The sequence below is a fragment of the Haliotis rufescens genome, unplaced genomic scaffold (assembly GCF_023055435.1).
Source record: "Haliotis rufescens isolate VD_foot unplaced genomic scaffold, xgHalRufe1.0.p SCAF_2, whole genome shotgun sequence".
Lineage (NCBI taxonomy): Eukaryota > Metazoa > Mollusca > Gastropoda > Lepetellida > Haliotidae > Haliotis > Haliotis rufescens.
This window is the reverse complement of record NW_025963890.1, coordinates 9,434,259-9,452,812: the sequence shown is the minus strand read 5'-3', so window position 1 is coordinate 9,452,812 and position 18,554 is coordinate 9,434,259. Positions and strand designations below refer to the sequence as shown.

At 41.7% G+C, this 18,554-nt stretch overlaps 1 protein-coding gene across 1 annotated transcript in view; it reads left to right on the top strand.

Moving 5' to 3' along the window:
- LOC124136204 (glutamate receptor ionotropic, NMDA 3A-like) overlaps positions 1-18,554 on the top strand; it is a 119,251-nt gene that overhangs the window by 76,752 nt on the left and 23,945 nt on the right. Inside the window, exons 5-6 of the mRNA XM_046502066.2 lie at positions 9,401-9,551; positions 12,608-12,895. Of these exons, the coding sequence (XP_046358022.2) occupies positions 9,401-9,551; positions 12,608-12,895 (439 nt within the window). The remainder of the gene's footprint in view (positions 1-9,400; positions 9,552-12,607; positions 12,896-18,554) is intronic.

The window sequence follows — 18,554 nt, the reverse complement described above, 5'->3', positions numbered from 1 at the left end:
TGTTTCTAGGTTTGTCAGCTCCATACCCGTGCTCGTGGGTTTCACCGAAGTGGTAAACGTCTGAGACCTGCATCACTTCGGGCTTGCCTCCCACATTAAGCTGACACGCTGTGAAACAAGCTCACAGTAACTGAATACTCTTAAAAGCGGCGTTAACCCCAACTCGCTCACCCATTACACATACAAGCCTGTGTTTGGGGGTCTGACAGGCTTGAGATTCTGTACACTGTGTACGTGAAACACCCAGAGAGAGTCCAGCTGACCTAATCACCACTGCGACTAAAGCAGACCCTCACATTACAACTGTCGATAATCCTGGCTTGAGGAATCAAAGTATCGATGAGCTTCCAAAAATTGCAAGTTACTGACATCTGAGAGGTTCGATATCGCTGAGCGTTTGAGTGGTGCTGTTGAGTAGACACTGTAGCACTCCAGATGTCGATCAGTCGTGAGGATCGTAACTTTAAAATAGACTTACGACAGCCGTAGCGCTGAAACGGAATTCGTATGTGCGTCAATGTGCATATGTCTATTGTCAGCCCCGATACTGGATGCTTTAGAGGGTTCTGGATACTAGGGTGTGTGATGGCGCCAATTCTGTTAGACTTGTACCATGGCGTTTTTGGGATGATGGATTACGATGAACACATGATGTCGGCAGTAAAGTAAATACTGTAAATCTGGAAATTAAAGCGTCTCCAAAATAATACGACTGCTGACCCCTAGCCAAATATGCGACTCAATATCAATGCGACTCCCCCCAACCCATCCCCAGTATCCCACTTCCTCAGGTATGTGATTTTTATGTGAGGAGAAGGATTGTATTAGTACCTGGCACTCTTGCAGTGACTTTCGGTCTTAGTTATTCGTTGAACTTACGTTGATACGCTCTACGTATGCAATGTACTGTCTACGGAAACGAATGAATCGGAATTAATATGCAATGCTGTCTTTATTTCGGAGGATCGAAAGAGATGAAAGATGTAATTAAACTTGCCTGAATTGGAATAGCGTATTATCCACAGCGGAGGAAGAATGTTTGAACGAGACTTGGGTGATGTCTCGCGAGATCTCGAAGTCTACTTGATTCTCTATGACGGAATTGGTTGATAATGACCCTTCCCTTAGGTCGTAACGCCATCTAGCGGAGACAGCTCTGTGCATCGGGCAGCCATATTCCTTAATTGAAATTGTATTTACAAACATGAAAATTTCCAATGTAAAATAAATAGAGGCAATAACTGCGAGTGATATTCAATGACCCCGTGTAATTGGATGGGACCGCCTCTAGACACTTGGAGTGTATAGCATTGATTCGATAACCCTCCATTTCCACAGAGCAAATTTCAAAATCAAACTAAATATTTGAAGGCTATAAATATTGGACTGACTTTATCAGTTCGCGCTCAACAACAAATCCTGAATATTCTGTGAAGAAGTAGATTCTAAAGATTTGTAGGAAGATGGGATATTTGAGAAAGTTTTGATTTTCGGTTTAGCCAACGGTGCTCGGCTTGCTTCTCACAAAATGATTAGTAACTGAATACTATTAAAAGCGGCGTTAACCCCAACTCGCTCACCCATTACACATACAAGCCTGTGTTTGGGGGTCTGACAGGCCTTGAGATTCTGTACACTGTGTACGTGAAACACCCAGAGAGAGTCCAGCTGACCTAATCACCACTGCGACTAAAGCAGACCCTCACATTACAACTGTCGATAATCCTGGCTTGAGGAATCAAAGTATCGATGAGCTTCCAAAAATTGCAAGTTACTGACATCTGAGAGGTTCGATATCGCTGAGCGTTTGGGTGGTGCTGTTGAGTAGACACTGTAGCACTCCAGATGTCGATCAGTCGTGAGGATCGTAACTTTAAAATAGACTTGCGACAGCCGTAGCGCTGAAACGGAATTCTTATGTGCGTCAATGTTCATATGTCTATTGTCAGCCCCGATACTGGATGCTTTAGAGGGTTCTGGATACTAGGGTGTGTGATGGCGCCAATTCTGTTAGACTTGTACCATGGTGTTTTTTGGTTGATGGATAACCATGAACACATGATGTCGGCAGTAAAGTAAATACTGTTAATCTGGAAATTAAAGCGTCTCCAAAATAATACGACTGCTGACCCCTAGCCAAATATGCGACTCAATATCAATGCGACTCCCCCACCCCATACCCAGTATCCCACTTCCTCAGGTATGTGATTTTTATGTGAGGAGAAGCATTTTTTTAGTACCTGGCACTCTTGCAGTGACTTTTGGTCTTAGTTATTCGTTGAATTTACGTTGATACGCTCTACGTATTCAATGTACTGTCACCGAAAACGAATGAATCGGAATTAATATGCAATGCTGTCTTTATTTCGGAGGATCGAAAGAGATGAAAGATGTAATTAAACTTGCCTGAATTGGAATAGCGTATTATCCACAGCGGAGGAAGAATGTTTGAACGAGACTTGGGTGATGTCTCGCGAGATCTCGAAGTCTACTTGATTCTCTATGACGGAATTGGTTGATAATGACCCTTCCCTTAGGTCGTAACGCCATCTAGCGGAGACAGCTCTGTGCATCGGGCAGCCATATTCCTTAATTGAAATTGTATTTACAAACATGAAAATTTCCAATGTAAAATAAATAGAGGCAATAACTGCGAGTGATATTCAATGACCCCGTGTAATTGGATGGGACCGCCTCTAGACACTTGGAGTGTATAGCATTGATTCGATAACCCTCCATTTCCACAGAGCAAATTTCAAAATCAAACTAAATATTTGAAGGCTATAAATATTGGACTGACTTTATCAGTTCGCGCTCAACAACAAATCCTGAATATTCTGTGAAGAAGTAGATTCTAAAGATTTGTAGGCTGATGGGATATTTGAGAAAGTTTTGATTTTCGGTTTAGCCATCGGTGCTCGGCTTGCTTCTCACAAAATGATTAGTTGTATAGTGTGCAGACTTGTTCATTTCAGGGAGGTAAATAGAGCAAGCAAGACTGTCTTTGAGACGGTAGAAAAGTGTCCGCGTTCGATAAAATGCTCCGATTCAGTCAGAATCAATGCACCAGGAGTTCCGATCTTGTTTTCGAAGCGAGTGTCAGTTTACGACGAAAGTCTGGACTGTGTTAACATTGGGCGATCAGGCTGCAGAATTAGGACGCTATAAGGATCAAGTAGAGGTGGATCATAGGTTACGTAGATACTTTACACCTAGTTGATGCTTATGTCGAACATTAACGTGCTTTGGTAGTGTAAAGAACACTAGCTACTCCCTGGCATGTATATATCCCGAAGAGCACGGGTCTTTTAGCTTTGTTTACTCTTGTGCTCTTGTACTATAGATTTGGAGAAGAATATTGGTTGTTCGTGACGATAAAAGCCTCCGGTATGTTTCAAACCTCTTCGTCTTTCCTTTCAAGAAGCTGGACAAGTCAATGCGAATGAACACCACCGAATCCCCCGCACTGTTCTTAAGGGCTGCCATTTAATATTCTGTGGCCCAGCCCGTTGCCAGAACTACAAGCAAATGCAGGGAAATCTATCATGTTCTATTTTGTAGTACCTGAAGGCGAATTATTTTCCAGAATTTTCGGGATCAGAGTTTCTTCAAATTAGTCCTTAATTTCTAACTCTTCAGTATTTTACAGAAGTGAGCATATAGTTTTGTTTACATGGACGGGACCCCAAAACAGTTCGTTATATCCGTCTGTTCGTTATAAGGATGTTCCTCATAAACGTAGTTTATTGTATTTCCAATTCTCACACACTATACCAACTGTCAACCATACAGTGATTTAGCATTGACACAACCGTCAGCTATGAAATACTATGTTGATAAGGACGGGTTGTTGAACTGAGATCGCTGTATACATAACATGGCACCCAGGGATCACGTCCATGAAGTGGTCTCAGCATCATGTATACCTTGCTTCTTCGTTTGACATAGAACCCAGTTTCAATAAATACCCTTCCTGAACATGACCTAAGACAGTACAACATGCATGACAAACCACTTTAGGTAGGATCATCACGGTTGAAATATTTTTGAACTGGTTACTAGTCTTTTCGTACCGATTAACCAACTCATGATATAAAAATATTAAAACCGTCTACAGTGCAACACTGGCTTTATTCCCCTTACGTTTGGGACCACACAAATAGCAGATTACGTCATTGATATACTGAGGCTAACTGTATATTAAATGTCATTCTACAAATATTTTAAAGGAACACATCAGATTGTGAACATATTAATATTTATAGTTTCAGAAACGTAAGTGGAAATGATACCGTTTTCGAATACCGTTTTCCACATTTGTGAACCGGTTAGGAGTTGGAATGAAACCGTAACCGGTTATCCGAGTAACCGCGACGTTTCTATTTTCTGGTGTGCTTGTTATGTGATGATCGGCAAGGTGTTGACATGTCTGCATGGGTCAGGTGTGTTTTTCGTGGTATAGCTGACTGCTAACTCAACACAATAGTATAGCGTTGCGAAACTGCTCGAGTTTTATGACAGTGTAACGCTGCTCAAATTTTGGTTTAGAATTACACTGAAAAACATTTTGTAACATTGTGTGCGTATGTATTCAGTGATATATCTGTGATACATCATTTCCATCGAGGGATATATATCCCAATCCACAGAGATTATGAGGGATAGAAAGACAGATTTATGAGATAAGAGCAGACAGGGGTATTGTACTGCACGCCAACTTCAACAGACGCCATTAGCAATTGACGATTTCTTCCTTTTCAATATAAGCTAATGAGGATGAACGAGACGCCTTGGACAATTATTGGGATGAAATCTGAGCAAATGTCATTGAGATTTTCCCATATAAAAACATTTCCATGTGCGGGACGAATTCGCAATAAAGATTGAATGGGACTGCCTTTACAACTCACTGCTCACAAAATGAAAAGAAACATTTTTCAAAACTCGGACAAAGGTATCAGTGTTTGAGGTTCAATATGACTGTTTTAGCCCTGACCAGACACGGACAACAAGTAGTCCATAGACACATCACACCCTGCAAGTAATGGAGGAGTCACCGCTTCCGCGCACACAAAAGAGATCCACACTTTGATGTCGACAACTAGGGTTCCTGTGGCAGATTTATCATATAGTGTACCATAAAGTGTTTTGTTTGTGTTTCTCCCGTTTCTCAGAGGAAAACATGGCGTCAGTCAGACCCTCCATTCCCGAATACCAATAACTGGTCGATAGCCAACAATCTATCAAGAGCAAACAAGACTGGCCCCGAAGCCATCAAGTAAAAGAATGTTGTAAAGTGTTCGAAGAAGAACATTCATTTCCATGAAACAAGAAGAAAATATTTATATTGTTATTATTTTAACGCATTTTCAAACAAAGGATTCAGTACTTGATTTATTTCCATCTCGATGATCTGGATCATTCATCTTGGTTTTATCAGACTTTTGTAGTGGAACCTAAACTGTGGCTTTGATGTTTCTGTTGGATAAAAGTAGGAAAGAAAATGAGAAATATTTGCATACTATCAGACCTAATGGAAAAATAAGAAAAAACCTCGAATCGATCTTTAAACAAAACAAATGATTTTCTTCACGAATATCACGTAAGAAGTTAACAAGATTATTAAAGAACTAATGAATGTTCTTCACGAAGGTTTTGTGACTTATTAGTTCCGTAATTAGACGATGGTCATACCATATAAGGTTATTCAGGAACGGTCGATTATTCCCATTACACATACAAGCCTGTGTTAGTGGATCTGACAGGCTAGTATTGAGTTCCTGTACACGATATATGTGCAACACCCAGGGAGAGTCTAACTGACCTAATTACCAGTGCGAATAAAGCAGACCCTCACATTACAACTGTCGATAATCCTGGCTTGAGGAATCAAAGTATCGATGAGCTTCCAAAAATTGCAAGTTACTGACATCTGAGAGGTTTCGATATCGCTGAGCGTTTGAGTGGTGGTGTTAAGATTAAAGTAGACTTATATGTAGTCGTCGGTAGCACTCCAGATGTCGATCGGTGAAGGTAATTAAATGAGCTCCTACAAAGCCTGGTGTAACGTTCTCAACCAATAGATCAACCAGCCGTGAAGCCTTTAGTTGCATGGCTGCTGTTGGCTACACGTCGAGACACTGTGGGCTTTGTGACGATTTTGACCTAGTTATTGAACATACTCAATCAGAGCCTGTATCAGTACACCACATCGTACATCAAACACTAGTTCAGAGTTTAACATGATTGGGACACCTAGCGTATTCAAGTGTGGATCCTCACAGCCCGAAGTAGCGAGTGGCAAATCCTCACAGTATGGTGCGGGGTGTGTTAGTGGTCGAAACATCGATGCTAAATTGAATTCCAACAAACAAAACGCATCACATTCGTGCCATACATTCACTGTAAAGTATAAACCCTATGGCCTTTCCTCCAAATTTTCATTCGTTAAGGTTGATTGCATTTTTCAAGGTTGACGAGATGGGTGATAAAGCTACAAATTGCAATTTGTCCGGTAAGTAAACGACATTGGGATTCAGCCAAGAAATGTCGTGCCACTATAAACCAGTTCAGTGTAGAGACGTGCTCAGCCATCAATGGCCATAATCAGTACCAGAGGGCAGCATTTAATTGTTTTGACTGACCATTCTCACGCCCTTCAATCCAATTGCATCCTTTGAGTGGTCACTTTCGGCCGGCCGTCGAAGGGTTTCAATAAAGTCTGAACATACAGAGTTGGACATGTCGATGGCTGGGATCAATCAGTTGATGGACCAGTGTCCAGTGTCAACGTCCACATTTGACCAAGGCTGGCCACCTCATCACAGCGTCTTGGGATGATTACCTACTCCTTCAGCCAACTGTACTAATAAAGTTTCTATGAGTTTGTATGGCTGCTTAATCAGAAGCTGCAGCTGTCAGGGTATGTGGGTCATGAGCTGCGTCAGATAATGATGCTGTTGTTTATGACTGCATAACCACACAGATATAGTATACCATTCTCACAGATATAGACCGCCTCCGTGGTCTAGAGGTAGAGCGTCCGCCCGGAGAGCGGAAGGTCCAGGGTTCGATCCCGGGCCGCGTCATACAAAAAGACGTTAAAAGATTGTACTTGTTGTTACCCTGTCTGGCGCTCGGCATTAAGGGGCTAAAACAAGGACTGGTCGGCTCGGAGTCAGTATACTGTGTCTGAGTGGGGTATTCATGTTAAACTGCGGCATGGTATCTCAGTGAGCTAGCACTATAAATCGGCATCAGTCCGGACTAGTACAAGCAGCCACACACACACATACACGTGCATGCACGTCGCTATATAAGTGCAATAATCTTGGACGCGACGTTAAACCCAATTTCACCTCACCTCACCTCACCTCACCTCACCGATATAGATAACATCTGATTGAACTGGGATCAGTTCACCGAATAGATGCAATATTGTGAACATATCGCTGGTGTTTCTTCGGAGATACCTCTGAATTATTTGGAAAGGAGGCAAAGAAACGTTTTCAAGCCAAGCTGATTATTGTAGTAGGATAAAAAATAAAGTCACTCCTCAATAATCAATGTACCACAATTTACATGCGAGATTCCTTGTTACTGCAAGCCAGATGTTGCGTTATTGATTTTCCACTGCATTCAAATGATACTGTCATTCCGTATAAGACAGTCTTTAAAATTATTTGGAGGGCATTTGTGTGGCCTTGTTTTTGCATGTGACGCTGAACAGCCAGATTGGATACCCACAAATGTAAAGCCACATTTGCATGTCACCCATGGTGATAGCGAGGCGTTACTGCTAAAACCCTGCTAAAACCTTCACCCCTTTCAATTGAAAATCTCAGGAGGTAAACAATTCTTTAGCTCGCAGGTATTGAAAACAACTCGGAATTTCAGAATCGCAGCATCCTTAAAAGACACCAGAACGTCAACAGAAGGTGTTCATTGTCTTATGTCTACGCGCGTAAGCCAAGGCAATAACTACGACCACAGACTGACCAACAAGACACAAAAAACACATGGGTAACCTAATTCAATTCTCCACTTTCTCAATCCCATTTTCACGATTACACTGCCGCTGCCTCCGTCCAAACCGAGTGTTGGGCTTCACAACACAGAAGGTTAATCAGAGAAATCACGCCACTGACTTCATTGATCGAAACCCAGCTTGACAATGGAGGAGAGTAGATCATATTGGGCCTCATGCCAACTACTGTATACCAAAGGGACATTTCACAGTTGTCCCTTCAATCTGACAGGTCATTGACGTGTTTAATTAGCAGGTAATCGCACCTATCATGAGTAATTATCACCCAATGCACTCAAAGAAGTATTCTACACCCAAACGTCTAGCCTGACGTAATACTGGATCTTTGGCATCGATTTAAGCAGCTACAGACTAATTACTGTGGTATTATTCGAATTATGCGCCGCTTTAGTTGGACATTGGATTGTTTATAATACGCTTCGAAGTTACAGAAGAATATTTTATTAAACTATATTGATATGTTGCCTCTTTGTTATTGCACTGCCCTGGTGTGCAGGTTCCGATCTGTTCAGAGTGAGTGAGTATGGCTTTACGCCGCTTTTAGCAATATTCCAGCAATATCACGGCGGGAGGCAGCGGCAGTGAGGTTCACATTGTGCTATAAGGGCAATCGAGCCTGGGTCTTAGGCGGGACGAGCGAACGCTTTAACAACGAGGCTACCCCATAGTATCACATTCATGATGTTAACATAGAGTATGTTACTTTCTCTAGTTTGTAAACGTAATGCATACGTTCTGATACTTCACAATATCCTTGGTCCTTATATATTGCACGATCATGAGATCCGATATATTGCACGATGCCGAGTTCCGATATATTGCACGATCCCGAGTTCCGATATAGTGTACGATCCCGAGTTCCAAAATAGTGTACGATCCCGAGTTCCGATATAGTGTACGATCCCGAGTTCCAATATATTGCACGATCCCGAGTTCCGATATATTGCACGACCCCGAGATCCAATATATTGCACGATCCCGAGTTCCGATATCCGCACGATCCCAAGTTCCGATATAGTGTACGATCCCGAGCTCCGATATACGCACGACCCCGAGATCCAATATATTGCACGATCCCGAGTTCAGACGTATTGCACGATCCCGAGGTCCGATATATTACAAGATCCTGGCATCTGGATTCCGAGACATGGGTTCCAAAGGGACATCTTGGTCGGTTACTTTGGGTGAAACATTCCCAGATGGAAGTATCTCAATACACAAACAGGGTGTTGAAAACATGCGTGATCCTTCATTTATTAATGCGTCTTTAACATCAATGGCTGCTGTGTTGCATGTAGTAATGTTTTCCTGTATAATGTGGTAAGTGAAACGTGTGTTTCTATGTTTCTGCAGGAAGAAGGAAATCGATGTCTACCTTGACGACAGCCCGATACTGGAATACGCCGTCACACGTCTTGACCAACACTGTTCTGTCCGCTTTGCAGGGAAAGGATTCGGCGCTGACGGATATGCCTTTGGTCTTCCTCGATTCTCGTGGATGCAGGTGAGACGGCATAGATTGTGACTGTTGTTGTTGTTGATATTCTATAACGCTGCTCTCAGCAGTATTCTAGCTATCAGGTGACTGTGTGTCAATCGAGTCTGGACCAAACAATCCAGTAATTGATATTGTCAGCAAGGATCCAAACCGTCGGGGTAGGATGAGATATGCAATCAACCAAATCAACGATCGTGAGCAGGTGATCCAGTTTGCCGCCTCTTACGACCAGGGCCGGTACATTGTGTAGTCAGCCATAACCTACATACGGCGATACCCCGTTAGTCCGCACCCCAAAAGTCCAGAACCCAACCCACTCCTATGACCCCTCATCTACATACTGCAGGAGACATTACATCAGGTGTTGTTTGAACAATTGAGGTGAACAATTGACTTGCCTCTGCATGTGTTTATGATGGGTGCTACCGGTGGGAAAGGACACGGTCACCTTTTCACGAACACATGGGATCACCACTGTTTGATAGTGATTCATAATTGAATGCCGTATGATATAGTCGGAATCGTACACTGGACTTTGTTATGAGTCTTGAAAGGATTTTGTTGCTGACATTCCTACCAAGATAATTATTTAGGATTTCGCTAATCTAAACGCTTTCAGTAATCACAGACTCATTACTCGGAAAAGGAGATTACTGAACGTCCCGCGAGCACATACACTGTATGTGATACTTACGTAGACTAATTGGAGAAGAGTTTCACTAATTATTTAAATGTAAATAATGTATGTACGAACGTGACTCACTTTTAAAGATTATTACCATTGCAGAGGGCCTAATCTTGCAAAATATCATCAATTTTTCTTAACTAACAACATTTAACTCCCTAAAAACGTATCTAAAGTATTTCAACAGCCAATGCAATATATTGTCATCTGGCTGTATATTACAATGTAATGCATGTTTTAATTTATACTCATGTACCAGCAGTGGTTTATTTTAAGTGAAACCCCAACAGTGCATAAATCACCGGTAGCCGATACCACTTAAACAGTAGGGTCACTTTCGACGGTTGAAGTTCCGCAGTCATCGTTTATCTCCTATGCCCATGCATCCCCCCCCCCCCCCCCCCCCCCCCCCCCCATCCCCTCCTCTCCCCCTTCCGATCACTTCTTTCCACAAGCGTTTGAGACATTTGGATCCCCATAAGGGAACGTTTTCGTGGATATATCTTATTTAGTTAATGTACAGAACAGGATAAAGCCAAGAAATCAAATTAAATCAGCGTTGATCAACGATTACGAGGTTTGACTAGACGAACTGCGGATGTACGCACTATAGCATGACCATACATTGGATTGATAGATTATACCACATTGGTTCGAGACGGTAAAAATCGATTTTAATTTAGTTTTGATTCACTGCTTGTAATTGGTTACTTGTTATTAGGTTGAACCTTGACCTAATTTAAGGGCGATTACACGTCCAAGTGCATATGCAAAACAACGCCATCCAATCACGGTTTAGAAGTGTATGTTTTTTGTAATATTATTAAAGATAATATAATGTCAAGTTCGACATGGATTGATTGGAAACACATTATTTCTAATGTTTGGTTTTCTGATCTTTAAAAAATGTATAGTCTTGTGCACAACAGAAAACAAATATTATGAGGAAGTGAGGCAAGAATGGCTACAAAGCGCATAAGGTGATAGCAGACAGAGCTTTGAGCCCCGTAACGATCCGGGATGGAATTGGACATCAGCAACCCATCCTTGACGTAAGAGGCCACTGACGGGATCGGATGGTCAGGATCGCTCACTTGGTTGATACATGTCATCGTATCCCAATTGCGTAGGTCGACGCTCATGAGTCGCTGGATTGTCTGACCCACACTCGATTATTTACAGACCGTCGTTATATGGCTGGAATATTGCTGATTGCGGCTTTTAACAACGCACACATAGAATAGTGAGTGAGTGAGTTAATAGTATTACGTCAGAACTTCAACTGTCAGCCATTCGATATTAAAGTAAGCCTGGCGTCATACAACATGAGACCGCCTCCGTGGTCTAGTGGTAGAGCGTCCGCCCGGAGAGCGGAAGGTCCGGGGTTCGATCCCCGACCGCGTCATACCAAAAGACGTTAAAAGATGGTACTTGTTGTCACCCTGTCTGGCTCTCGGCATTAAGGAGCTAAAACAAGGACTGGTCGGCTCGAGTCAGTATACTGTGTCTGAGTGGGGTATTCATGTTAAACTGCGGCATGGTATCTCAGTGAGCTAGCACTATAAATCGGCATCAGTCCGGACTAGTACAAGCAGCCACACAAACACACACAGTGACATGACATGCACGTCGCTATATAAGTGCAATAATCTTGGACGCGACGTTAAACCCCATTTCACCTCACATACAGCATAACTGCTGTGTCATGGTTTCCAATCCACCCTCCAACAAGGGACATATTAACACGTTTCCAAACCAAGGAAACCTTCCTTAAAACGAAATAGGCGTTAAATCTGCCTGTTATTATGAAAGATATATAATTATAATAATGAATAAAAGCAACAACATTAATTCCATAATTATAAGAAATATCTTCGAAGTCGATTGTACGATTCCGACTGTATCATGAGCATGTGTTAATGAAAATCACTGTCAAAAAGTAATGATATCATCGCGAAAAGGCTGGCGTATCCTGCCCCACCGGTGGTACCCGTCACAAACACATGCAATGCCAGACAATTCTTCACTTGAAAAAAACACGGGAATGTATAGCACAGGTCAAAATAGCGAACTGCATCTGACATCATTTTGGTCACTGATGCGTCAAATTTGAAAATTTCCTCCACACATCTAACACAACACTTTTTGAAAGTTTTATTAAGGCCGTAAATGTTTTGAGCTACATTTGAGCAAGAGTCGAGCGGCGCTCTTTTACATCTTCATAGAAAGCGAGAAAGGACAACCATTGTAGCCACCCAATACAATGTCACAGGTCTGCAGAGGGTGCTGAATTACTCCCAGTCACATATAATATATTAAGAATCTTATTCTTTGATGTCCACGACTGGTCAGCCTGACATTCCATCCATCTCCACAGGTCCCGCTCACCAATCGGATCTTGTCTTACTCGGAATCGGGCTATATCCAAGACTTGTCCCGGAAGTACCTGAGCCGGCCGAACTGTGAGGGCCTGCTTGCTAACAGCGCTGTCAAGTATGGGCTGGAACACACCGGGGGGTTGTTCATCATCCTGTCGTCCACCCTGGTGCTGTCGGTGCTGCTGGTGTGTCTGGAACACTGCGCCTACCGCTACATCGTCCCCTGGATCCGACGTAAGCCCGCCACCAGCTGGTGGAAGACAGAAGGCCTGGCCTTCATCAGTCAGGTGAGCAGCATCAAAGAGGACCTGATGGTTTAACTGGCTTGAATTAGACAAATAAAAAACACTATGGCAAACGAGAGATCGGTTTAAATGTTACTGTAAAAGGTAAATGTTAAAGTGACGATGAAATAGTGTTTGGCGTAAAATAAGATTTACTTCTTATTGATAAAATCGAAAAACGACAAGCGACCCAATATAAACTGGTTCTTTGACCACAAGGGTTTTGTAATGCACTGTTATTACTAATTTTGAAAATCTCTTTCTGAAAAAGATCCGAAAGCGAAATGAAGATTACGTTTCTGTTTTCCACCACTTCACCTGAGTAAGATAAAAAAAAAATTTAGACGATTTTAGCCAAGTCCCTACAATGACTGCCTATGCTCAGCCGAGACAGTACCCTCGGGGCCCCGGCTCACAAAGCGATGTTAGCATTACCACTGTAGTTAGTCAAAGTCAAGTCAAAGACGTTTATTGTATCAAAGGCCATCGGCCCATATACAAGTTCAGATAAATACAGTGGGTGAGAATTTACAGATTGGGAGATACAACAAAAATTATATAAAAAATAACATTATTTAACAATCGGTGATAATCATGAGGACTTTCTAGGGTGAGGTAATTAAAATTATGAATTTCCACTCAACATGTTATTTCGTAGTTCCATCCCATGTTTTACAAATAAAGACAGTTTAAACATTACATCGGCATCATTCGATGACAAAATAGAAACAAACGCTATTCTACTCGTCTTAGATAAGAAACATTCTGGTATATATTTAGTACGTAATTCTGCATAATAAGGACATTCAAAGGTAAAATGTATTTCGTCTTCTATTGCAGAGTTACAGAATGGACAAATTCTTTGTATTCTTTCAAGTGATATATTCCGTCCATAGTTAATCATAAGTTTTGACAAGCCAAGTCTGTATTTAATATATCCATTTCTTAGGTGACTATTTGTTAAAACTGATAGATATTTTTCTGGCTCTAATAGAGTCTTAAATGTTCTGTACAAATCATAACGTGAACTGTTTTCCAAGTTGCATTGCCACCCTTGATAGAACATATTTATTGCTATTTTACGAAAATCATTTAGAAATAAATGTTGATCACCAACAGATTTGTTAAGCCATATATACCCATATCCATGTCAGAATAATAGTGTCCTAATATGCGATACCCATGTTCGTGTTCGGGTGTAGCGCTACTATCGTGTTCTAGGGGTCTTGTTGTAAAATGTAGTGTTATATAATTAGTAAGACTATTCTGTCAGTTTCGTGTACGGCTGTTATCTCCTTTGTGAAGAGAGTTTGTTGGGTCTGTAGTTCACCTTCAGAAAACTGTGAATCAAAATTGACCACGTCGTTTCACCCTTTCTTTACTAGAGGGCAGTGTTGTATACTTATCTAGGCTCGTCAGACAGTTGAGTGTACTGTAATGATCACCTTTAAAAGTAGAGAGATGGTTAGGGTCGGAGGTTCACCTTCAGCAACAAGGTATGTTTTATAATTCAATATAGACCACGCCGCTTCAGTATCTCTGTAATCAAGTCTGAGGTAGTTACACTGGTGATGCTTTGATGTGCTAGTTATAGATCCTCAATACCTCACGACTGAGGGGTTGGTTGCGTGCCACCTGATCATAAATTAACAAACCCGTTTCCACCACCGTCGAAGAGTGTCTATATAGGTATCAAGGTAATTTACTCCTTTTGAACTGGTTAGGTAACCAAGTTTGCTAGCGGGTAATATGTTGGGGTTAGTACAATGCCAGTCAATCTCAATGTCAAAGGAAGAATATAGATATCAAACATCTGTTGACCCAGACTCATGACCTAGGCCCATCTTCAACCTGGTTTGATCTCAGAATGTCGGGAATACATCATTCTTTTCATGTAGCTATAAATACCACGGGGAATATAATATTCATAATATCATTCTTAACTTGTGTGATGATTCTGAACAATTCACACATTAATCAAACAAGTTTTTAATTGACAACCTTCCTTTACAGCTATAGAGCTGACGCCTTTCTTTAGACCTACAGACTACCGCATTTGACGTATTAACCGTCCGGTGCAATGGGAACGCCCTGTTTTGAAAAAGAAAAGACATTTCAAGAATCTTTGTGGTGATGGGGAAACCTAGTAGTTATAGGGAAAGTTTATCACACCAAAGGTCTCGGTTCGATTCCCGACATGGATACAATGCGTGAAGCCTATTTCTGGTGTCAGGTATTGTAATGTTGCTGAAACATTGCTAGCAATGGTTAAAACCCATCTGACTCATTCACAAAAGTATCTTTATTGAAATAACACGGACAAATGTCCTTCCCACCTTTTTTTATTAAATCAATATTGTTGCTTAATCTTGCTAAGCCGTATTGGATTGGGAATAAGTGATAATTAAACAGCGGTCACACTTGAGAATGTTCATACACCCAGGGCGCTTAACACGTCAAATATTGTAATGACCGACTTCCTTGTTCTCATGCATACACACTTTACCACGTTATTGTGTGTACGGAGAAAGTGGCTTCAGGTACTAACCTACTTGACACAGTTAGACAGTCTCCTGAAGTCGATTAGCTTTCCATGAACTGCCTCAACCCGTCGTGTCCATCTCAGACGGAGGAGATAGGGGCGGGGGTGAAAGCCGCAGTTGACGGTGACATCACTGTTCCATTAGCAATGTCTGGACGTCAGACTACATTGTGCTGGCAGCCAAGATCAGTTGCGTCACAGAAGTATCTGCCGGAACTCAAGCGTAGCTTTAAGTGGCCCGAGGAGTGGGTGACACTTTCATTCACAGTGGTCATGCCTGCTTACTGCGAACTTCGGGCGGTAAATCACTTCAACACTGTTTAGTGACAATGGCGTTGATGAAGCAGAAAACCTAGAGTACATCCCACTTAAAGGATGGGCCAGGGCTGCTCTAACACCATTTTTAGAGGATTGAACCCAGTCGGGAATCCCACATTCAAGACCAAGTGGTTGGAATTGCTGCAAGATCATACGCCGTCTGACTTCTAAGGGACGTACATGCTAGCTTGAATACTGCTTTGTCTACAGTTATCGGTATTGTATCGATAGAGGCCAGACCATCATCACTGAAGTTGAGATTAGCATCTGAAGGCTGTCCAGACAATACACCACCATGACCTGGAACAGCCAGAAATTGTATCACTCTCTTACGTCCGTACACTGAAAAGGTATTTCTTCATATTACTTCTAGTCTGGTGGCCACAGTCAGACGATCCTCCCTCTACAGTGCCGACAATTGTTTCAGACAGCGTCCAATGTCTAGGGATCATCTGCACGTATCAGGGGATCTTTATTGGGTCTTACGTATATTTGACGAAAGGAATTGATCTGATTACTGGTATCTAAAGTGCTGTTTTATGTCAGAGTGAGTTGTGAGCCTGATTAGTGGCTGTGTTTTAGCCGGTTATCTATTACTCCCGTAAAGCACACATACTCACGGTGAATAAATAGACTGAAACAGAAAAGCCTATCGAGAACTTGTTTAAGACGCGATCGATGTTATGGTAAAACTATACATATTTTACTCATTCTCCCTTGACCACAATTCAGGACACGGAATAATGAAAAGACATATAAACACAAAGATAACTCTTAAGAACACCAAAATGTGTGAATTGGGGAATTAGGTACATGTTTATTGTGACAAACTGAACACAGTAATGAGTATGCGTACCCTCTGGTCCTCATTGTTATATAATTATCGTGACTCATGTTTCTATGCGAGTGCTTCACACGGCAGAACTCGGCGTCTTAAGACAATGAACTCAGTCAGCGCCCGGAGGTGGCACAAGGAAGGTCAAACCCTCCATTACAATCAAGATTGATTCGGCGGATATCCAGTCCAATTCTGGAGCCACTTTACAAGCAATAGCACCGGTCTTTGGCGAATCTCTTTTGCTGCTAACGCGACTTGTATTCGTTCATTTACCGCCGAGTGTCTTTCTTGATTAAAGCGCTGACGACTGTCACACTGATTTTGTTGGCACGTGCAAGATTCCCAAAACGAGGTGGAATCAGAGCCCCCTACCGACAGATTTACTGCCTTGTTGGATCTTCTCATACATCAATGTTATTTGCCATCAGATTGGGGTTGTAATGAAGATACATATTGCTGTCAGTATGGTCGTATATAACATTATGTCAAACTCTAGTTAACATGGACATGTTATGCTTAATTTGCCAACAGGTTTACTATTCCTAGAGATGCGATCATAATAAGATTATCTTTCTGAATGCGACCCGAGAGAGTTACATGGCGCCGTACTGATTAGATTTTCTTCACTCCTTTTGTTGAGGACAATTGAGTCTATTAGTGAGACTAAATCCCCCGTTACTTACATTACTCGTCTCGAGAGACAGTTTTGTCTGTCAAAGGTTCTGGGAACAAATCTTACATGATGGCCAGTCCATAAACATAAGTACTGGCTTCAGTGTTGAGTACAAGCTTATCTGACCTATGTCCTCAGTGAGCATCTGAGGTTGAGGATAGCTTTGAGAGATGAAAGACTCTTCCTTTGAAACACTGTTCTTCAGATCAGCCATTGATTCCGTCTGAGACAGACAACTGAGGTAATGTATGGTGTCCGGTCAGACACAAGCTCTGCACAGCGCTGTGTGAACAAGCAATACTGTCAAGGTGATAAACGCGACAAGACAACGTGATGTCAGAGGTTGTTATTTATTCTGAATGATGGCAGTGGCCATCGTACGTTGAAAAGGTTTCGGAGGGTTTTGGGCGAATATTGTGTCAGAGAACGCGTTTATGTTACATTTGTTAAGTGTCCAACAAAACGTTCCAGTAAATGTGGTTCAGACATAATATTACAGTAAACATGGTACCAGGCAAAATGTTACAGCCAGCATGGTTACAGACAATATGCCACAGTAAACATTGTGTCAGACAATATGCCACAGTAAACATGGTGTCAGACAATATGATACAGTAAACATGGTGCCAGGCAATATGCTACAGTAAACATGGTGTCAGACAATATGATACAGTAAACATCGCGTGACACTTAATGCTACAGTAAACATGGTGTCGGACAATAAGCTACAGTAATTACTGTGTCAGCTAAAATGGTACAGTAAATAAGGTGCTAGACAATTACTACGTTAAACATTTTGCCAGGCAATATGCTACATTAAACATTGTGCCAGGCAATATGCTACAGTAAACATTGTGCCAGTCAATATGCTACAGTAAATATTGTGCAAGGCAATATGCTACAGTAAACATTGTGCCAGTCAATATGCTACAGTAAACATTGTGCCAGTCAATATGCTACAGTAAACATGGTGCCAGTCAATATGCTACAGTAAACATGGTGCCAGACAATATGCTACAGTAAACATGGTGCCAGGCAATATGCTACAGTAAACATTGTGCCAGGCAATATGCTACAGTAAACATGGTGTAAGACAATATGATACAGTAAACATCGCGTGACACTTAATGCTACAATAAACATGGTGTCGGACAATAAGCTACAGTAATTACTGTGTCAGCTAAAATGGTACAGTAAATAAGGTGCTAGACAATATGCTACGTTAAACATTTTGCCAGGCAATATGCTACAGTAAACATTGTGCCAGGCAATATGCTACAGTAAAAATAGT